The sequence below is a fragment of the Peromyscus leucopus genome, chromosome 1 (genome assembly GCF_004664715.2).
Source record: "Peromyscus leucopus breed LL Stock chromosome 1, UCI_PerLeu_2.1, whole genome shotgun sequence".
Taxonomy (NCBI): Eukaryota; Metazoa; Chordata; class Mammalia; order Rodentia; family Cricetidae; genus Peromyscus; species Peromyscus leucopus.
In genome coordinates, this window is record NC_051063.1 from 124,076,875 (window position 1) to 124,098,240 (window position 21,366).

General features: G+C 42.7%; 1 protein-coding gene across 1 annotated transcript in view; it reads left to right on the forward strand.

The window, feature by feature from the left end:
* Positions 1–21,366, forward strand: part of Blm (BLM RecQ like helicase) — a 93,206-nt gene that overhangs the window by 53,735 nt on the left and 18,105 nt on the right. Inside the window, exons 13-15 of the mRNA XM_028873766.2 lie at positions 11,708–11,814; positions 12,929–13,089; positions 17,153–17,348. Of these exons, the coding sequence (XP_028729599.1) occupies positions 11,708–11,814; positions 12,929–13,089; positions 17,153–17,348 (464 nt within the window). The remainder of the gene's footprint in view (positions 1–11,707; positions 11,815–12,928; positions 13,090–17,152; positions 17,349–21,366) is intronic.

The following is a 21,366-nucleotide window of genomic DNA, read 5'->3' on the forward strand; positions in this document are numbered from 1 at the left end:
ACCCCAGCAGTCTGGCTACAGAGCCCTTTAAATAGTACTCTAAATGCACAGAGGAAGTCATGACCAAAGATGTAATTGTAGACTGGGTAACCAGGAAGTCTGCATTATAGCCCAGCTCGGCAGCTAACTGCAGAGCTCAGATGACTTAAAGGATGCAGGTCTTGTAGCAGGAGTGGCTTGCTAAAATGTTTGCGTGGCTGCTGTGCTGACTTTCTGCCTATCCTACAGTAAAACTCACCCTTTAAAGTACAGGACTCGCGCAAAGCTACACAGAGAAACCCTGTCTCAAAAAACCAAAAAAAAAAAAAAAAAAAAAAAAAAAAAAAAAAAAAAAAAGTACAGGACTCGGTGCGGTGTTCTTCGTTTTTTCATGGAGTTACATAGTCATCACCACCGTCTGCTTTTAGCACATTTTGTCTCCCTTAAGAGCTTTGTTCTCGTTAACAGCTAATCTCTTTTCCCCTCTGCCCCAGGCAATCACTCATTGACTTTCCGACTTCACAGATTTTTGCTATTCTGGACGATTCACATACAGGTTAATTATCCTCAATGCTTGGGGCCAGAAGTGTTTTAAATTTGAAGTTTTTCTAGATTTGGAATATTTGCATATACATAAAGAGGTATTCTAGGAACATGAGATTCATTGTTTCATATATAATTTATACATGTTGTTGGAAAGTTTTTTTAATTTTTTATTTATTTGTATTTTATGTATGAGTGTGCTACATGTATACCTGCACACCAGAAGACAGCATCATATCCTGTTATAGATGGTTTTGAGCCACCATGTGGTTGCTGGGAATTGAACTCAGGACCTCTGGAAGAGCAGCCAGTGCTCTTAACCACTGAGCCATCTCTCCAGCCCGGTATTTTTATTTTTTCTTCAGTTATTTAAATTTTTTACATTTATTGTAGTGTGTATTTGAGCATGCATGTGCTGTGTGTGGAAGTCAGAGGACAGCTTGTAGAAAGTGGTTCCCTCCTGCCATGTGGGTCCCTGGGATTGAACTCAGGTCATCAGGCTTAGTGGCAAGCACCTTTGACTGCAGCAGACACATCTTACTAGCTTCCCTCTACTCGTTTTGAAGCAGTGTCATTTCATGTGATCCAGTTGGTTTAGAACTCACTAGGTAGCTTAGCCTTACCTCAGATTTCATCCTCTTACCTTGGCATTAGGAATTCAGATGTGCACCATCCCATCCAGCTCAAGAGGATTATTATATTTTATTATTTTCATCTTCTTTTTCTTGTTTTAGTTCATCTTTTGAGATGGGAATCTCATGCATGTCAGACTATCCGCAAACTTTGTGTGACAGATGATGACTGTGAACTTCTGATCCTGTGTTTACCTCCCAGTTCTGAGATTACAGGCATGTGTCATCACATCCAGTTCATGTGGTTGTGGAGATCCAGACCAGGGCTTTGTCTGTCTTAGGCAAGCACTGTACCAACTGAGCTCTATCTCCAGCCCAGGAAGGTGATTTTAAAAGTATTTTTAGTGTATCTGTGTTTTGACTCCAACCCATCTGTCAGAGGTCGGGTGTGAATTTTCCCAGCCAGTGGATAATATGCCCTCCTTGCACACCCCAGGTTTTTAGATTGAACTCCCCAGGACTCAACAACAACTAAAACACATACAAGTGGTCTTTCGTAAACAACAACAGTCTCCATATGTATGACTGTTTTTGCCTGTATGTATGTATGTGCACCATGTACATGCCTGGTACCTGTGGAAGTCACAAGAGGGCATCGGAACCCTAGGAACAGGAGCTATAGATGGTTTTGAGCCTCTAAGTGACTGCTGGGAATGGAACTTGGGTTCTTTACAGGAACAAGTACTTTTAACTAATGAGCTACCTCTCAAGCCCCCTAAACAGATACTATCACCATTTTATGGTCATTAAATGAAATTCACAAAACACATTGCAAAAGTGTAATTTGGAGCTGGAGAGATGCTCAGTGATTAAAAGTGATTACTGCTTTTCCAGAGGACCTAAGTTCAGTTCTCAGTACCTGCTCTGGGCAGCTCACAACTGTGTATATCCAGGTCCAGGAGATCTCATGCTGCCGTCTGGCCTTGGAGTGTACCCACACACACAGCATACACACAGACACCTAAATAAAAAATGAAATTAATTTTTTAACATTTATCACTTAGGCTGTGAATATTCCGGTAGCAGTATTAGCCTAGAATACATTTAAGCCCTAGGTAAGTTCCCTAGCCGGGGGGGGGGATGGCGGAGATAGAAAAATGTTTTAATTCTTACAGAATTTATATACAGAGAGAGAATATTTATTTTGAGGCAAGGTCTCTATGTAGTCCTGGCTGTCTGGATCTCACTATGTAGACTAGGCTGGCTTTGAACTCCCAAAGATCCAGCTGCCTCTAAGTGCTGGGATTAAGGGCATGTATCACCTACGCAGCCATGAAGTGTGTGTGTGTGTGTGTGTGTGTGTGTGTGTGTGTGTGTGTGTGTGTGCATTGTTTTTTTTTTTTTTTTTTTTTTTTTTTTTTTTTTTCAAGACAGGGTTTCTCTCTGTAGTTTTTATGCCTGTCTTGGATCTTGCTCTGTAGCCCAGGCTGGCCTCAAACTCACAGAGATCTGCCTGGCTCTGCTTCCCAAGTGCTGGGATTAAAGACGTATGCCACCACCGCCTGGCTATATATATATTTTTTATATGTGAATTTTTTGGTTTGGTTTTTTGAGACATGGTTTCTCTGTGTAGCCCTGGCTGTCCAGGAACTCACTCTGTAGACTAGGCTGGCCTTGAACTCAGAGATCTGCCTGCCTCTGCCTCTCAAATGCTGGGATCCCCCCACCCCCAGACAAGGTTGCCTCCCAAGTGCTGGGATTAAAGGCATGCACCACTACCACCACCTGTTGTGTGAAATATTTTTGCTTACTCTATCACATTTATGTGCAAATAAATTAAATAAATAAATAATGGTTTTTAAATCTCCTGCACCAAAATTTTCATCCAATTGAATTATTAAAATTACTAGTTTAGAGGCCAGAGAAACTAGTCAGTAGATGAAGGCACTTGGCTACCAAGCCTAATGACCTGAGTTTGATCCCTAGAACCCACATGTTGGAGGGAGAGAACTGACTCCCACAAGTGTGCACGGAGCACACACACACACACAAATAAATAAATGAAATCATTAGTCATCATTACTAGAGTAGTTACATACATGTCTATGTTACTTTCTTTAAATACATGCTTCATTTAGAATAGCTAAACAAAGTCTTGCTGTGTTGCCAGGGTCAGTCTCCAATGCATGGGCTCGAGCTATCTTCCCATCTCAGCTTCTCAAGTAACTGAAACTTCAGGAATTATACCACCACATCCAGCTTAAATATGTTTCAAAAATAATTTTAGGCACAAGCTTTTTATTGAGATTATATCTGTTAATGAGTTAAGAATTTTTGTTTTACAGTTCACATATCTACAGATGAATTGACTCAGTTCGTACATTTTTACTTTTATGGATATAAGCCCTAAGAAATGTTGCTGACATAAACATGTAGATGGCAATGAAATGCATTTTATTACAGTAATAACACTCAATTATTTGAATTTCTTCTGAAGCATATGCCAAAATTACATCATGATCTGTCATTAAAAATTATTTTTAATGATCTGTCAACTGGTATCTCAGTTAAGTACTCTAAATTTTGTGGGAGGTTAAAAAAAATTGGAAAGTATTTGTCTAACAAGCAATATTACTGTTTAGTCTTTTTTCTAAACCATATACTATTAAAAACTTTACTAGGTTTTATCTAATGAATGTGAGGCATTCTTTTTACATTTTCAAAAGGAACCCCTACCCTGAACCTGATGTATTTGAAATATCTTGGCAATATTCTCTATTCACCTTTCTAAAAAGAAAAAGAAAAAAAAACTAGACAGGTTCTTGCTGTGTAGCCCTGGCTATCCTGGAACTCACCATAGACCTGCCTGACGTTGAATTTAGATCCACCTTCCTCTCCCTCCTGAGCTCTTGACTTCTGAGTACCACAATGTCTGGCTTGTTTTTGTTGGTTGGAGGCTTGTAGCCTAGGGTAGCCTCAAATTTGCTTTATAATTGAACTCCTGATCCTCCTGCTTCTGCCTCCCAAGTACTTGGAATTGCAGACATGTATTAACATGCCTGGCAAATTTATACAATTATACAAATTTATAAAATTTATACAAAATTTAATACAACCTTAGTCAAGAGACAGTGGAATCTAGTTTAGTTTTGTGTGTGGGTGTGGGTGTTGTTTGTTTGTTTTTTAAGTATTTGCTGAGATAATTCATGTACCATAAAACTCAGCTATTTATAAGTTACAGTTGTGTGTGGCTTTTACATTTGCTTAGAATTATGTACCTGTCCCTACAGCCTAAGTCTAGAATAAACTTCCATTATCCCCCAGAATGGAGTTGAGTTTTATTAAAACTTACTCCCTGTTTTTCTCTCTCATTTCTGTCACTGGGCATGTTTGCAAGAATCACCTAGGTTATAGTGTGTGTGTGTGTGTGTGTGTGTGTGTGTGTGTGTGTGTGTGTACACTCCATGGCTTCACCAGTGCTGGGTGAGGATTTTATTACTGAGCTGTACATGGCAGCCTTCAGTCTTCATTTTTATGGTTGAATAATATCCATTTGTATAGGTGCCCCAAATTGTCTTTTTTCTGTTTATTTATTTTTTTGGTAGGCACTGTCTCTAGCTGGTGTCTAGTGATCCCTGACATCCTGTTTTCCAACAGGCAAGGTAGGATTGGTTATAAGCAATAGACTCTGAGTGTCTGTTTACTTTTCCATCTTAATAAACGGATGAATGTTGCTCTCCATTAGTGGCCTGCAGACCCTTTGTGGTAGAATGATTTATTTGTTTTGATTTTAATTGGATTTGTGATCTACAAGTTTATGTTCAAATCTCATTTCATTTTATTCTTTCTAGTTAAGGTTTATTTGACCAAATTAAGTAGTAAATAGTTCTGTTTTTCCAATTATGTCACAAATCAAACAAAATTTCAGATTATGTTCCAGATGTTTTTAATAAGATACATCCACATCATCCAACTTCCATTTTTAACCTGTGATTCAGTGGTTTATGGTGTGTTCTCACTTGTACACCATCACCACAGTTTGAGCTTTTGCCACCCTCTAAAACAGTTCACCTATTATCAATAGTCTCCTTCTCCTTTTCTCCACTTACCGTGTCTCCTATAAACATTCATTCTATGTGTATATGATCTTTTTTTTTTTTTTTTCTTTTTTGGCTTTTTCGAGACAGGGTTTCTCTGTGTAGCTTTGTGCCTTTCCTGGAACTCACTTGGTAGCCCAGGCTGGCCTCGAACTCACAGAGATCCGCCTGCCTCTGCCTCCCGAGTGCTGGGATTAAAGGCGTGCGCCACCACCGCCCGGCCATATGATCTTTAATGAATGATTACTTCTTAGATTTTGTGTGTGTGTGTGTGTGTGTGTCCACCCCGCGGCAAGCATGTGGAGGTCTGAGGACATCTCACTGGAGCTGCTCTCTTCCACATGCAGACAGATCCTCGGGATCAAACTTGGGTCCTCAGATTTGGCAGCAGATGCTTTTACCCACTGAGCCATCTCACTGCCCCCTTGACTACTTTTTAGCAAAATATTTTCAAGATTTGTTGGTAGAGGGGCTGGAGAGATGGCTCAGCTGTTAAGAGCACGGGCTGCTCTTCCAGGGGACCTGGGTTCAATTCCCAGCAACCACATGATGGCTCACTACCGTCTTAACTCCAGCTCCAGGGGATCTGGCACCTTCACACCAATGCACATAAAATAAAGTGAAATAAATTATTTTTTAAAAAAATACTTGTTGCTGGAAAAAGTATTCCATTGTGTTGTTTTAGTGCCTTCTTTAGCCACTCACCTAATACTAGGATCATTTTCATTTTGTTGGTTGTTTTGAATAACGCTCTTATAAGCATATCCAAGTTTCTGTGTGGGCATGTCTTTTCATTTCTCGTTGGTGTATTCCTAGCAGTTAGATTATCAGGTCACATAATAACTCTACCTCACCTTTTAAAGATATATTATTTTTATTTATAGTGTGTTTGTGTGTGCCAGCCTGTATGTATGTGCAGAAAATGATTCAGGTGCTTGCGAAGTGAGTTGGATCCCCTGGAACTAGTGTAGACTGAAGCTTCTCAGTCCCGCCCGGTCCCACCCGGTCAGCAGCCGTTTTTTGTTTTGTTTTGTCTTGTTTTTTTGGGGGGGGGGTTGTTTGACTTTATTTATTGTGGGGGAAGGTGTGCGCCTTGGCACGTGTGGAGGTCAGAGGAAAACTTGTAGGCGTCGGAAGTTGGCTCCCTCCTGCATGTGGAGTCTGAGGAACAAACTCAGGGTGTCGAGTTTGGCAGGAAGAGCCTTGCCCACACTCTCTGGCCCCTTGCCTGGGTTCTTGATATTCCAGCAATGCTTAGCAAGTCTTCTCTACCATTTGAGTTTCCCTCACAGTGGCTTCCAAGCATTCTTCCCCAAAACTCCAAACTCCCAGGCCCATTATTCTTTATCTTATCAAAATAGTTACTATGAAAAACACTGGAGTTTCTTCAGAATATTAAATGTGTGTTTTATCTTTTAATTTTTTTTCATTTTTATTTATTTATTTTTCTATTATCAGCTTGATACAGTATAAATTCTTATCCTAATAGTGAAATGTTTCATTGAGGCTTGCTTGGTAATTGAGTAAAACCAAAACTTATTATACGCCACAGTCATCCTAGGGTCCCCCCTGCTATGTAGCCTCCCTGGTTCTGTGGGTTGCAGTCTGATTGTTCTTTGCTTTATATCTAGTATCCCCTTATGAGTGAGTACATACCATGTTTGTCTTTCTGGGTTTGGGTTACCTCACTCAGGATGGTATTTTCTAGTTCCATCCATTTGCCTGCAAATTTCATGCTGTCATTGTTTTTTTCTTCAGCAGCCGTTTTTTATAAAATAATCACTCAAAGGCTTAATATTAATTATAAACTGTTTGGTCTATGGCTCGGGCTTATTGCTAACTAGCTCTTACATCTTAAATTAACCCATTTCTATTCATCTATGTTTTGCTGTGGCATTACCAGTCTGCTGGCATGTTGTTCCTTGAGCGGCTGGATGGCGTCTGCCCCTTACTCTGCCCTTTTTCTCCCTGTCTCTGCTTGGATTTCACACCTGGATCTTATCCTGCCTTACCATAGGCCAAAGCAGCTTTATTTACTAACCAATTGTGGCAACATGTAGTCACAACGTACAGAAAGACCATACCGCAGCAAAGCAAACTAGTTGCAATTTTGATTTGCCTGGTTTGGGTGCTAGGTACCAAACTCAGGACTTCTGCTAGACTTACATGCTCTTAACCTCTGAGCCGTCTCTCCAGCCCCTGCTTCACTCTTTAAAGAACTATCAAGCTATCTTCCAAAGAGGCTGCACCATTTTGAATTTCCAACATCCATCTGTGCGGACTCTGACTCCTCCATGTGCATCCCAGGGTTTGGAGCCCATGATCCAAAGCATTTGTTGTTGTAAATGAATGAAACACTTTTCTGAACATAAAATGTAGTTTAAAATGGGGGAGTGGGTATGCATAAAGTCATTCCTGCACACAGTTCCCCTGGCTTTCCTTCATCAGTAGGAAACCTACATCAGCTCACATAATTCTGGAAATTTCTTTGTCATTCATGTTGCTAGGCAGCTTTTTTGGACAGGATCTCACTGGTTAGCTCTGTCTAGCTCGAAACTCCATACCCTCTTGCCTGGTGGTAATTGTTAATGTATCACAAGACTCAGTCCTGCATCCTGTGGCTGTTTCAGGGTCAGCCCTTCTGAGGTGAGAGTCATCAAGCTCACCACACTGATGACATTACTTCTGAAATCAGAACCCCCAGTAAGGCTGGAGTTCTCTGTTCCCGGTGACACTCTTTACCCTTTACAAAAACACGCACCACGCACAAACACAGGCAGCCCTGCCGAGGGCTTCTGACCTTTGAGAAGAGAGGTTTCACCTATACCCAGGCCACAGTGTACTCTCTCGTGTTTGACAGCCTGAGCCAATGTGTGGTGGTGACGTTCGGAAGGGGTGGGAGGTGAGGTCTCCTTGTTTGTGTTTAGAAAGGACAGAGACTTACAAAGGGGAGATAGGAAAGGAGTAACCAGCAGGGTAACTACAGTACAGGGCCCTTCTCATGCCTGTTTTAGGGAAAAGAATATTAAAGCTGAGGCTTTGGAGCCAGGCGGTGGTGGCGCACGCCTTTAATCCCAGCACTCGGGAGGCAGAGGCAGGTGGATCTCTGTGAGTTCCAGGCCAGCCTGGGCTACAGAGTGAGTTCCAGGACAGGCGCAAAGCTACACAGAGAAACCCTGTCTCGAAAAACCAAAAAACAAAGCTGAGGCTTTGGGTTCCCTTAGAGCAGCGGTTCTCACCCTTCCTAACACTGCGACCCTTTAATACAGCTCCTCATGTTATGGTAACCCCCCAATCATACATTATTTTCCTTGCTACTTCATAACTGTAATTTTGCTACTGTTAGGGATCATAATGTGAATATTGTATTTCTTAGGTGACCCCTGTGAAAGGGTCTTTCAGTGGCCGAGGGGTCACGACCCACAGGTTGAGAACTGCCGCCTTAGACGCCTCAGCTCATATGCTTACTCCAGTTTTAGACCACTGGTCTGAACACATGTTGGAATGTGGTTTAGAATTCTGAAAAACAACTAAGCTGAGGAGCAGTTGAGAAGAAGGCGAGAGGACACCCAGACATTTGGGGGTGCTTCTCGTTTAAGGAGTAGGCTAAGGAAGAAGAGAAGTCAGGTGTAGGGGAAGGCCCAACATGTAAAGTTCTGAGACTGGGTAGAGCTGATGGCCAGGCCAGCCGGCAGCGTGGAGTGGGATCATCGGGGACTCGGAAAGACCACTGCTGTGCATACTCTAATCAGCACTGCTTGCTGCATACGCTGCCCATCTGCTCAGCTTTAGAATCCAGTACAGCAAGCCAGTGGTGGATCCTCCTCACCTTTGTTCCCCAGCCCCTGTGTGCAGGCAGCCTGAGGTTGACGACTGTTTGCTGTGTCGATTCAGGCACAGATACGCCTGTGCTCTATAGGAACTTGTTCCTAGGTATTCTTTCCATGGACTGGACAGAGCTAACACCTGGACCGGTAGAGAGCCCCTGGGCTGGGGACCCTGAGTTACCCCTCTACCTTGCTTTAGTTTTAAAAATAATCGGGAAGCTGGCGGTGGTGGTGCACGCCTTTAATCCCAGCACTCAGGAGGCAGAGCCAGGCAGATCTTTGTGAGTTCTTGAGGCCAGCCTGGTCTACAGAGTGAGATCCAGGAAAGGCGCAAAGCTACACAGAGAAACCCTGTGTCAAAAAACCAAAAAATTGCCGGGCGGTGGTGGCGCACGCCTTTAATCCCAGCACTCGGGAGGCAGAGCCAGGAGGATCTCTGTGAGTTTGAGGCCAGCCTGGGCTACCAAGTGAGTTCCAGGAAAGGCGCAAAGCTACACAGAGAAACCCTGTCTCGAAAAACCAAAAAAAAAAAAAAAAATTAAAAAATAAAAATAATCGGGAGCCCATCAAGATGGTACAGTGAGTAGGGTGCTTGTCAGGAAGACTGACAACTTGAGTTTGAGCTGAAACACTGGTGGAAAGGGAGAACCCACTCAGACCTCTGCACATATGCCGCGGGCACTCCCATCATTAATAAATATACTTTTTTAAGCAACGGGAAATAAAACCTAAGAGCAAATATTTGGTCAAATGGTGCAGCAGAACTAGAAGGAAAATGGTGAGCGTTCAAATGGGGTACGGGATGTGACAGACCTGGATCTTCTGAGAAACCGGCCATAAAGGGAAGGGTAAAGGATAAGCTTTTAGTGCCCTTGGAGTTATGGTCCTACAAGATAGCCTGAGACAGAAGAGTCTAGAAATACAGAAGGTAATCAGAGAATGAACTAAGGAAACATGAAGGAGTAAGTGGGAGCCAAGAGTAGTCACCTAGAGGAAGAGGAGCATGCATGTCAGAGTCCCTGCATTCCCTCTGCAGCCCAGAGCAGAAGCAAAGTGCTCCGTGTGTGTGTGTGTGTGTGTGTGTGTGTGTGTGTGTGTGTGTGTGCGCGCGCGCGCGCGCGCACGCACTGCCCCCCTGTTGTCTTTTAAATCTTTATGTTACACTTACTGTGTGATTTCCCTTAATCGTTTAAATCTTTTAGCCATCTCTGCTTTTGTTTGTTCTTAGACACTGTCTATTGTTGCCACCTCTACTTTTAAAATAGAAACTGTGTGTCTGTGTGTGTGTTGATGCATCTGTGTATGCAAGTAGATGTGCTAATGTGTGCGTAAGCCAGAGGTCAGCATCTGGTGCTTTTCTTTCCACCATAATTGAGACAGGGTGTCTTCATGAAGTTGAAGCTTACCAGTTTAGCTAGACTGATACTAATTACCTGGCTAGTGAGGTGAGTCCCTGGGATCCTCCTGTCTTCACCTGCCAGTGGCAAGATTACTGAGCATGCCACTGCCAGAGCATGGGTGCAGGATTACTGAGCATGCCACTGTGCAGAGCATGGGTGCAGGATTACTGAGCATGCCACTGTGCAGAGCATGGGTGCAGGATTACTGAGCCTGCCACTGTACAGAGCATGGGTGCAGGATTACTGAGCATGCCACTGTGCAGAGCATGGGTGCAGGATTACTGAGCATGCCACTGTGCAGAGCATGGGTGCAGGATTACTGAGCATGCCACTGTGCAGAGCATGGGGGCCGGGGATTCAGACTCAGGTTTGGCGGCTGCACAGCAAGCACTGGACTCGCTGAGCCAGCTGCCCCGACACCACCCCTGCAGTCCCATCATCTTTAAGACTGTACTCATGGTTTGCCTTTCCTTATCTCATTCCAGATCTCCATCATCTAGTCCGTAGATGTATCTTCTTTACCACCATTCTTTAAAATCCTCAATTCTTAACCTAATGTCCATTTCAGTGTTCCATTATGTCACCTGCCAAGGATAATGGTCAAGGTCAATGTAAGGCAGCTTAGTATGGAGGTTTGCATGGTAGAAACACACCAGTGTTTAGCATTTGAGCTGCTGTCACAGTGTCATAGACTGGTTGACCCAGACGACAGAAATTTATTTCTTGTGGTTCTGGATTACAAGAAAACAAGATCAAAGTTCCAACTTATCCTTTGTCTGGTGGGGTCCCTCTCCCTGTTTTGTACTTGGTGGTATTCCCATTGGAGCCATAAGTACTAGGGAGGGAGGGTCAGTGAGGTCTCTGTTTGGGTGGGGTTTTTTTGTTCTTTGTTTTTTTTTTTTTTTTCTCTTTAAGATTTATTTTACTATGTCTGTGTGTGTGTACACACATCCTTGTGTTTGTGTGGGTGCCTGTGGAGACTGAAACAAGATGTTGATTCTATTGAAGCTGGAGTTACAGATGTTTCTGAGATGTCTATTGTGGGTGTGGGATCCAAATTTCAGTCCTCTGATAGAGCAGTGACTGCTCTTAACAGGTGATGGATCTCTCCAGCCCCTCTGTTTTTTATAAGGACCCTAATCTTCCTGGTGACTCTACCCAAAGGGCCCTCCCACCTCCTCATGCTATGACATTGGGGGAAGTACTTTGGGTAAAAAACATTCAGTCTATGATAATGGGTGCAACTGTATTTTCTCATAATACTTAAATTTTATGTTTGGATCTTTTAGGTTTAGCATGAGCTTTAACAGACACAATCTGAAATACTATGTGTTACCAAAGAAGCCAAAAAAAGTGGCATTTGATTGCCTAGAATGGATCAGAAAGCATCACCCATGTGAGTACAGTCATGTTATTAATTATGTCTAAAAGTAAAAGATTTAAAAGGTCCTTTCTATATTTACTGTACTACAATAGAATATGTAAAATTGCATATTAAACATTTCTTTTTACATTAGTATAGCACCAACTTGCTATTTGTGGGGAATATTATAATTTTGAAATCTCATTTGGTTCAATAACAATAAACCTTAACAAAAATATATCAGATCTGCCTCCTACACAGCTGCATTATAATTCCTGGTTTCAGTCTTTTTTTCTGGCGTCTATCAGTGTATGAATATCACAGCCCTTTGTTTTAGCGCCTTCTCCCAAGTGTGTTTGCCTTTGAGTTATGTTAACTAAAATGAGATTCTGATGTTCATAACAGTTGGCCACATAACCCATTTCCAACATCTTGATCATTTCCCATGACTTTTATAAACTTAGGGAGAAGCACTTTTAATAACGATAGTGTGTTTGTTTCAGAATTCTTTATCTTAATTTTCCCCATATGTTGCCTATTGAGCTTTCATACCAAAACTTTTGGCTTCAGTCCTTGTACCATTTTATTTCCTAGGTTAGTTTCCTGGGAGGAAACCAAGTCAAAGGGTAATTTTGCCATGTGTTCCTACAAAATTTATGTCAAGGTAGCTCCCCATTGTTGAGTTGGTGTGAGACAACCCAGTATTAGTCTAGGTTGCCCTTGCAGGAACAGGGTTACAAGTCCAGTCTTAGTTCCTGTGTTCGTGAATCCCTTGCTTGAGCTCTTCTGTGCGACCATCTTGTATCATAAGAAGGCTGCAAAGCTCTGTTTACTGGGTCCTGTGTTTTTGTTTTTTGGTTTGGTTTTTTGTTGTTGTTGTTGTTTTTGGTTTTGGTTTTGGTTTTTCGAGACAGGGTTTCTCTGTGTAGCTTTGGAGCCTGTCTTGGATCTTGCTCTATAGACCAGGCTGGCCTCGAACTCACAGAGATCCGCCTGGCTCTGCCTCCCGAGTGCTAGGATTAAAGGTGTGTACCACTACCACTGCCGCCACCACCACCATCACCACCACCGCCTGGGTTTTTAGACCGCACTGTAGATGTGTTGTTGAAAAGCCCTGGTCCTCAGTCCTCTTTGGCTTCTTTGGCAGACGACTCAGGGATAATTTACTGCCTCTCCAGGAGGGAGTGCGACACAATGGCTGACACCCTACAGAGAGATGGCCTTGCTGCGCTGGCTTACCATGCTGGCCTCAGTGACGCCGCCAGAGATGAGGTGCAGAGCAAGTGGATCAACCAGGATGGCTGCCAGGTAGGCTGCAGGCAGCGGACCCGTGGGGGACCAGCAGCTTGCGTGTGAAGGAGATGACAGTTTTTGTTTGAGTTCTTGAAACGGTGTCTTGATATGTAATTGAGACCAGTCTTGAAGTCAGGGCAATTCTCCTGCCTCCATCTCTTATCTAGCTTTGCTTTCTGTGTGTTTGTTTTGATAAGGGGTGTGTGTATGTGTGTGTGTGTGTGTGTGTGTGTGTGTGTGTGTGTGTGTGTGCGCGCGCGTGTGCCATGCTACATGTTGTGTGAAGGTCAACTTTCAGGAGACTGTTCTCTCCTCCCACTATGTGGGTCCTAGGTAGGGAACTTCAGGCTCGATGACTCTCTGTGAGCTTGTTTTTATCTTCTAGGTAATAAACATCGAAGTAAGACTGGCAGTGAATCCATGATGCAGTGAATAACTTAAGAATGTTATGGTCAAAGGAGATGAAAATTGAGGCGAGGGCTAAAATGCTGTTTTTAGAAATAAGAAAAATAATGGCATCCAAGGAAGACTGTAGCAGGATGGTGGCATGTGCCACCACTGCCCAGCCCATGTTAGATTCTTACACTAAAATAAGATACACAGAGCTGAAGAAGGGGCCCGGTGAGGAAAGGTGCTTACCATCAAAACTGACCCGCACGGTGAGAGGAAAGCGTCAATTCTCACAAGTTATACTTTAACTCTCACATGTGTAGTATGGTGCATACACATGTATGCACATGGGTGCATTCACACACAGACTTGACACGTAATAAATAAATGTAGTGTTTTATTTTAAAATAAAACATAGAGCAGGGTCCGGTGGTACATGACTATGAGTCAGGAAGCTTGTCATGAGTTCCAGGCCAGCCTGATCTGTAGTGAGTGCCTGACCAATCAAGGCTACATAGAGAAATAAATACTTTTTAGCAAGGGCATGGGAAGGTGGTTCAGTGGTTAAAGCACTTACTGTTCATGCGTAAGGACTGGCGTTCCGAGTCCCAGAACCTATGTAATTGTCCCACCTCTAATTCCAGAGCCAGGAAGGTAGACATGAGGTCACCAGGACAAGCTGTCGAACCAGACTGACTGTGTATAGGTAAATCCTGGGTTCAGCAAACCAAGGAGAGAGCGGTCAAGAAAGACTCAGCTTCCGGCCTCCATACACAAGCACTCTCTGTGCACATATACACGAGAGGAAGAAAATCAAGGCAGGCGTGCTGCGCATACCTGGAACAGCACTGAATAGAGACAGGCAGATTCCAAGAGCACTGGCTGGCCAGCCTAGCTAGCTTCCTTTCCAGTGAAGGATGTTGTCTCAAGGCGGGAAAACAGAGAGCAATGGAAAGGACCCAGTGTGCTGCTCTGGTCTCTGCATACACCACATATGCACACCACATTGTACACACAGACACAGATATGCATACGTGTGAGTGTGCATCACAGCCATACACTACAGACAGCACAACAGTGTGCGCACCCGCAATATATTTTTAAATACAGGTTAAGTGGAAAGTATTAATTGTGATTGGTGTTTTATTATGTGTATGCACTTGAATAACTGAGAAACTAAGCTTTCAAATGCCCTGGAAGAAAAGAATTGCTAACAGTGACTTCCAACTAAGGGCTTGCACTTGTATCTTCAGCCTGTAAAATGTGAGAGTTTACGTTTTTGTTTTTTTTTTGTTAAAGTGCATGCATACATATATGTGCATATATGAACCAGGTGTTGTGTGCACACCTTTAATCCCAGCTCTCGGTAGACAGGCAGAAGGACAGCTGAGTTCAAAACTGTCTGGTCTACATAGCCAGTTTCAGGACAACCAGGACTTCATAGAAAGAGACCCTGCCTCAAAAAGCCAATAAAATATTAATTAATTAATTAAAAGAATAAGTGTAGCATCAAGTTTTTAAAATAACAGAAGTAAGGAACGTAAACTTGAACAAAGCCATTTTCCCCAGTTATATAAGAGTGTTCATAATTGAGCATGGTAGCTTATGCTTGTGATCCCATCACTTGGGAGGCTGAGGCCAGAGGCTCATGAGTTTGAACCTACTTGGGCTACATGGAGCCTGCCACAAATGAAAACAAAAGGAAGAAGAACTGGCAGAAGAATTGGCATCGATTGGCTTCTTGGTAACCTGTGCCATGTGCCTCACAGCCATGGACTCACTGAACACCGCGAGGGCACCTGGCCTGCCAGAAGCCTGCAGGTGACTGGTGGAGCTGTGGTCTAGAATGTCTCATTTGCCCAGCCTTTTGCCAGCTCTCCACCATTTAAAGGCTGCAGTGAACTTTCTCTTTCCGGGGCACTTCCTTTTAATCAGAGAGCCTTAAGTTTAGAGGGATGAGTAACCTTGAGTACAGACCAGCGTCCCGTGCTGATAATAGACTGATTTGCGGACCCTGTGCACGTGGTGTGTAGTTCCTCTAGTCGTGGTGGCAGAGTCCTGTCATTAGCCTTAGTGTGACTGCTAGGTATTTCTGTCACTTTGAAATGCTGTTCTTGCAATAGCGAGTCATTTTTTAAGTGCTAAAAAAAGACGGCTTTATTTGTATAATGTAATTTTGCCTGAACATACAGTATTTTTGGCCTTGGTCAAATAAGTCTTAGATTTTCAACTGAAATAGTCTTTTTAAAAAAAAAAAAAGATTTATGTTTTATTTTTAACTGTGTATGTAGGGTGGGGTAGGGAACAGAATGTGCACATGTGAACACAGATGCCTTCAGTCCAGAAGAGATATTGGATATCCCCTGAAGCTAGAGTTACAGGGAATTACAGAGCTGCTTGCAAAGCCCAGCTTATTTTATTTTTAATTCTGTTACATGAGTGCAGGTGCCCACAAAAGCCAGGAGAGGGCATTGGATCACTTGCAGTTTATAGGCAATGGTGAACTGCTCAGCATGGGTGCTGGAAACTGAACTCAGGTTCTCTGCAAGAGCAGTGTATACTCTTTAGTTTTTCGAGACAGGGTATCTCTGGGTAGCTTTGGCACCTTTTCTGGAACTCACTCTGTAGCCCAGGCTGGCCTTGAACTCACAGAGATCCTCCTGACTCTGCCTCCTGAGTACTGGGATTAAAGGCATGTGCCACCACTGCCCAGCTCACAGTATATACTCTGAACAACTGAACCATCTCTTCAGACCTTGAAATAGATACTTTTGAAAACAAACTTATCACACTTCTAAAGATTAACTATTGCCTAGCTGCCACTAAATAATTTGTGTAGGCCAAGGAGGACAATCCCTGGCCTTTCTGTCTTATTTTTATGGTTTTTGTTATTTTGTTTTTGTATAAGCAACTTGGGCTTTTATCTAAGTTAAATTAGATAAAAACAGTTAAATTTTCTAAGCTTTTACTTTGAAATCAGCTGTTGAAAAATAAGTTAGTGTATGATCACTTGGTACCCTGTGGAAGACTTGATGATAAGCATAGAGCAGATGAGAATGTCTGTTCCTAAGTCATGGGAAGAACTAGCAGCAATTAGCTGTGAGGACTCAGGACGACCCTGGAGCTCAAGAAATTTCTTATGTACCTTAACTTGGATGTTATGGCTGTGTGAGCAACACCCCCCACCCCACCCCCGCACATCCCGATTAGAAACAGAGGGAAAACAGCACACAAAGGGCTGGTTGCGGTTGATTCTGGATCCTTCCGATGGGAATACCAAGTCACACAGGCAGATCCTGCTGCCTGAACTTCTCTTTACTTTCTTGGATCTGAGTAGAATTGCAAGTTATCAATAGGAAAATCTCGTTGGGCGGTGGTGGCACACGCCCTTAATCCCAGCACTTGGGAGGCAGAGGCAGGCGGTTCTCTGTGAGTTCCAGGCCAGCCTGGGCTACAGAGTGAGTTCCAGGAAAGGCTCCAAAGCCACACAGAGAAACCCTGTTTAAGAAGAAAGAAAAATCTCACCTTGTTCATGCTAAATACGGGGACCAAGTTCAGATTCTATGTTGTGTGCAGTTATTTTAAATTTTTGCTTAAGATCAGGGATAGAGTTTTTGGAGGTATCTATTATTTTAAAAGTGTTCCTTTAAATGTATTATTAGTCTAACAGACTTTTATTTCCTGCCAGGTTATCTGTGCAACCATTGCATTTGGAATGGGAATTGACAAACCTGATGTGCGATTTGTGATCCATGCATCTCTCCCTAAGTCTGTGGAGGGTTACTACCAAGAGTCCGGCCGAGCTGGAAGAGATGGGGAAGTATCTCACTGCGTGCTCTTCTATGCCTATCACGATGTGACCAGACTGAAGAGACTTATAATGAGTAAGCTGAGCACCTCTGGTGACATTCTGTCATGTTCTGGCTCATGAGAACAGTCTGCCTCTGCTGTCATAGTATTTGGGTCCTGTTGTCACTAAATAGTCATAGAAGAATGGAGGTTCTTAATCTATATTGTAAAGTTTATTTTAGTTTACTATGAAGGTACTACATACTTGTTTGGTAAAGTCAAGTGGTATTGGCATGCACAAAACAGTGTTTCCAGACCAGACTGGCTGAGTCTCCAGAGAGTGGCTTCCTGTATACTTTTCCAGATCCAACACCATTTCCAGGGGGAAAAAAAAGACAGAGGAAATAATGAACTCTTGTACTCTTGTTCCACAATCCAGTTTAAGGGGGACGGGGGAAAGCTAAGTGTAGAAGCATATGGCTGAGTTTTGCTTCCTAGGAAAGCTGAGGTAGGACTGTTGCTTGACCTAGGAGCTGAGTTGAGTGGGAAACTGGTCCAGGCAATGTAACCAACCCAGCTCAGGAGAAGTAAGGGAGGATGGTGAGACCCAGTCTCGGGGAGGAGAGAGAGAGAAGGGCAGTAGAGGTAACCCCTGTGCAGCATCTTGTGTCTGGTGTTCCCTGTTCCCAAATGCAAGCGTTTTCAGATGTAAATGCTGGTCTTCGAGATGGCTCAGTGGTTAGGTGCTTGCCACCAAGCCTGATAACCCGAGTTCAGTTCCCCCAAACGTTGTCCTCTGGCCTTCACACCTATATGAGCGAGCACATGTACGTACATGCACATTTTCATATGCATGTGTGCATTTACACACATAAATAAAAATGTAATTTTAAAAATAAAATGTAAATGCAGTTGTAATAGGCTGATGTATGTATGTATGTATGTATGTAGGCATAATGTATAATTACACAGTGTTAGAGAAAATTGCATAGTATTGTTATTTGAGGCTTACTAAAGCAATCCCCTCTTAATAGATATTTAAGTTATTAACTTTCAGTGTTCTCACACATAGTACTGGACAGCCTTGTACAGATGTCTTTCAGCATTTATACAATTGTGTATATAGGATAAATTTCAACTGTCTCAGTAGGTCAAGTAAATCTGTATTTTAGAATTTGTTTTTATCACTTGTACACTTTTGTTTTCCTGTTGTGATAGTTAAATATGTTGTGTAATCGTGTTTCTGTGTTTTTGAGACTGCTGTCTCATTTACTCTGGTACTGAGCATGGGAAACGGTACTGACCATGCTGGGACTGTCACCTTTATTACCTTTCTGATTCATAAGAGCTAGCTTTGGAAGTACAGTCACTCCTGGGAAAACGGTGAGCTACAGATAGATTTAAACTTGCCCCCGAGATACTTGAGGACAGCAACAGAGGATGCCTGATGTGGTGTAGCCATTGGTGCAGACCTGCTTCGTGTACACTTCACAGATGCACTTCCCATGCTTGTTTGCTGGCTTTTTTATTGGTCTTCTTTTGAGATAGTCTCATTTTGTAGCCCAGTTTGGCCTTGAACTTGTGATCCTCCTGCCTCAGCCTCTTCAGTGCAGGATTGCAGCAGTAAGCCGCCGAGCCAGCTCTCCATGCTGTTGTAAATGCTTTATTGCCTAGTCACTCATTTTATCTTTACCACAACTCTAAAAGATGAGACTATCACTCACCTCATTGCTTAGAAGAAAATGAGACCTAGAGCTGGTGAACAGCAATCCCTGAACGGATGCAAGTTCATCTACTGCAAGCCTGTGCATGATTCTTTCACAGTACCAGAATGATCTCAGCACAAAGCAATGAATTGTTTACATTTGTTTTGCTGACTTGTGTTTTTAAACAAAACCTGGAGAAGCATCTTCCGTTCATGGTGGCTTAACTCATTGCAGCCTTATGATAGGTTTATACATTCAGTTGAGCCACACTTTGAATTTTTAATGTTGATATGAAGAGCCTTGGAGGGGGTTCTCATTTTTACTTTATGTGTATGTGTAAATGCCCGAATGTACAAGTGTACCACCTGTGTGCCTGGTGCCTGTGGAAATCAGAAGAGGGCACCAGATTCCCTGGAACTAGAGTTATAGCCGATTACGGTCTGCCATGTGGGGGCCTGAGAACCAAACCCACATCCTCTGCAAGAGCAGTAAGTGCTCTTAACCGCGGGGCCTTCACCCAAGCCCCTAATGCTGAAGTTTTTATGAGCTAGTTATGTGGGGCGTTAGCAACCTCAGCTTGACGTCAGCCTTGCAACCACATGGGTCAGTAACCAGCAGTTTATAGTCTGCTGTGTTACTAACCTAGGACCTTCAGTAGTTTAGGTGCATTAAGTACAGTGTCCTGTGTATGATATTTTCACCTCAAAATAGGTTTATCAAGATATGACCTTTCGTAACTCTAAAAGCATTTGTATTAAGTGAAAATAATTTAGTAAGTATTTAAATCCTGGTATCCTAGCAACCATTTGAAAAAAATAAAAACTCAAAAACTGGAAGGAAAACAATTTTATTCTTAAGTAACCATGATTGCCTATTAATGAAAAATATGCACGGTTAGTTTTTTTGCATTTTAATTGATTTTCTGTGTGTGTACATATATGTGCATGCACACATGCATGCCACAGTGCATGTGCAGTGATAGAGAACAAATACGAGTTGATTCTTTCTTTTCTCCAGGAGTTGAGCCCAGGTCATCAGGTTTAACAACAAGTACCCTTAACCTGCTCAGCTGTCTCACCAGCTTGTTTGTAGACCTTGGAAACAACAGGACACTACCACTCCTAGTCGGTCTTCTGTGAGCTCATGTAGGGCATGCTAGGGATGAAACCCAGGGCCCTGCATGTGCGTGCTAGGCAAGAGCTCTACCACAGAACTACATCCCTAGGCCTGGGAAGTGTTTGTTGGATATGGTGGTTATTGGAGACAGGGTCTCACTGTGTAGTCCTGGTTGACCTAGAACTCACTATGTAGACCAGGCTGGCCTTGAACTTAGAGAAAGCTGTCTGCCTCTGCCACCTGAGTGCTGGAACTAAGATGTGTGCCAATGCGCCTGGCCAGTTCTGGTTTTTTGGTTTTTTTGTTTGAGACAGGCTCTCACTATGTAACCTAAGCTTGTATCAAACTCATGATCCTCCTGCCTCCACATGCTGGGATTGCAGGTGGGTACCTCCATAGTTGCTATATTTGTTTTTATTGAATGACTCATTTGATCACAGCACCTGCAAAAATTCCAACTTCACAAAGCTGTGACTTCACCAGAAGTATAATATAATATAATGTTAAAATCATGAACTACTCAAATAGCTAGTTTGGATGGTATGCAATAGATGTAGGTATTGCTATTTCCCTTAAATTTAGAACATCCTGTCACTGAGCTCCCTAGGGTCCCCTGGATTCTTGACCACAGTTTTAGAAGCCCTAGTTTTACTAGGTTTTTAGCTATGGGGAGGGACTGTCTGCTTCCTCTAGATACACGGCTCAGCACATACCTACCTAGAGAGAAAGTAAAACACAAATCTCTATCATTGGGATGATAAAGACATAAAGAAAATTCTATTTTAAAAAGGAAAATTAAACATTTTAGAGTAAAATAGCTTATGCCAGTAATCTCAGTGTTTTGGAGGCTGAGACAGGAGAATTTCACAATTTCAAAGCCATCTTGGGGTACAGTGGGAGACTTTGCCTCAAAAAGGAAGAAATCCAGCAGTCCTATAAAATTAAAACCCTGACGTGTGATCTCAAACGTCCAGTGAACTGCAGTATGAAAGGATGTCGTTGACACTGTGTTGTTAATAGTGATTTTTGTATTTAGTATTTCAATCTAGCACAACACAGCGGCGCATGTCTGCTGTCCTAGCACACAAAAAACTGAGGTAGCAGAGTTATCTAAAGCTCATCTAACCATAGCAAGAGCTTATCTCTAAAACCAAACAAAAACAGAAAAGGAAGATAGATGAATCTACTCTAAATACTATTTTTAATATTCTTCTGGTTGTCTACTGTAAAAATTTTACATTGGGCCAGGTAGTGGTGGCACACACTTAATCCCAACACCTGGAGGCAAAGG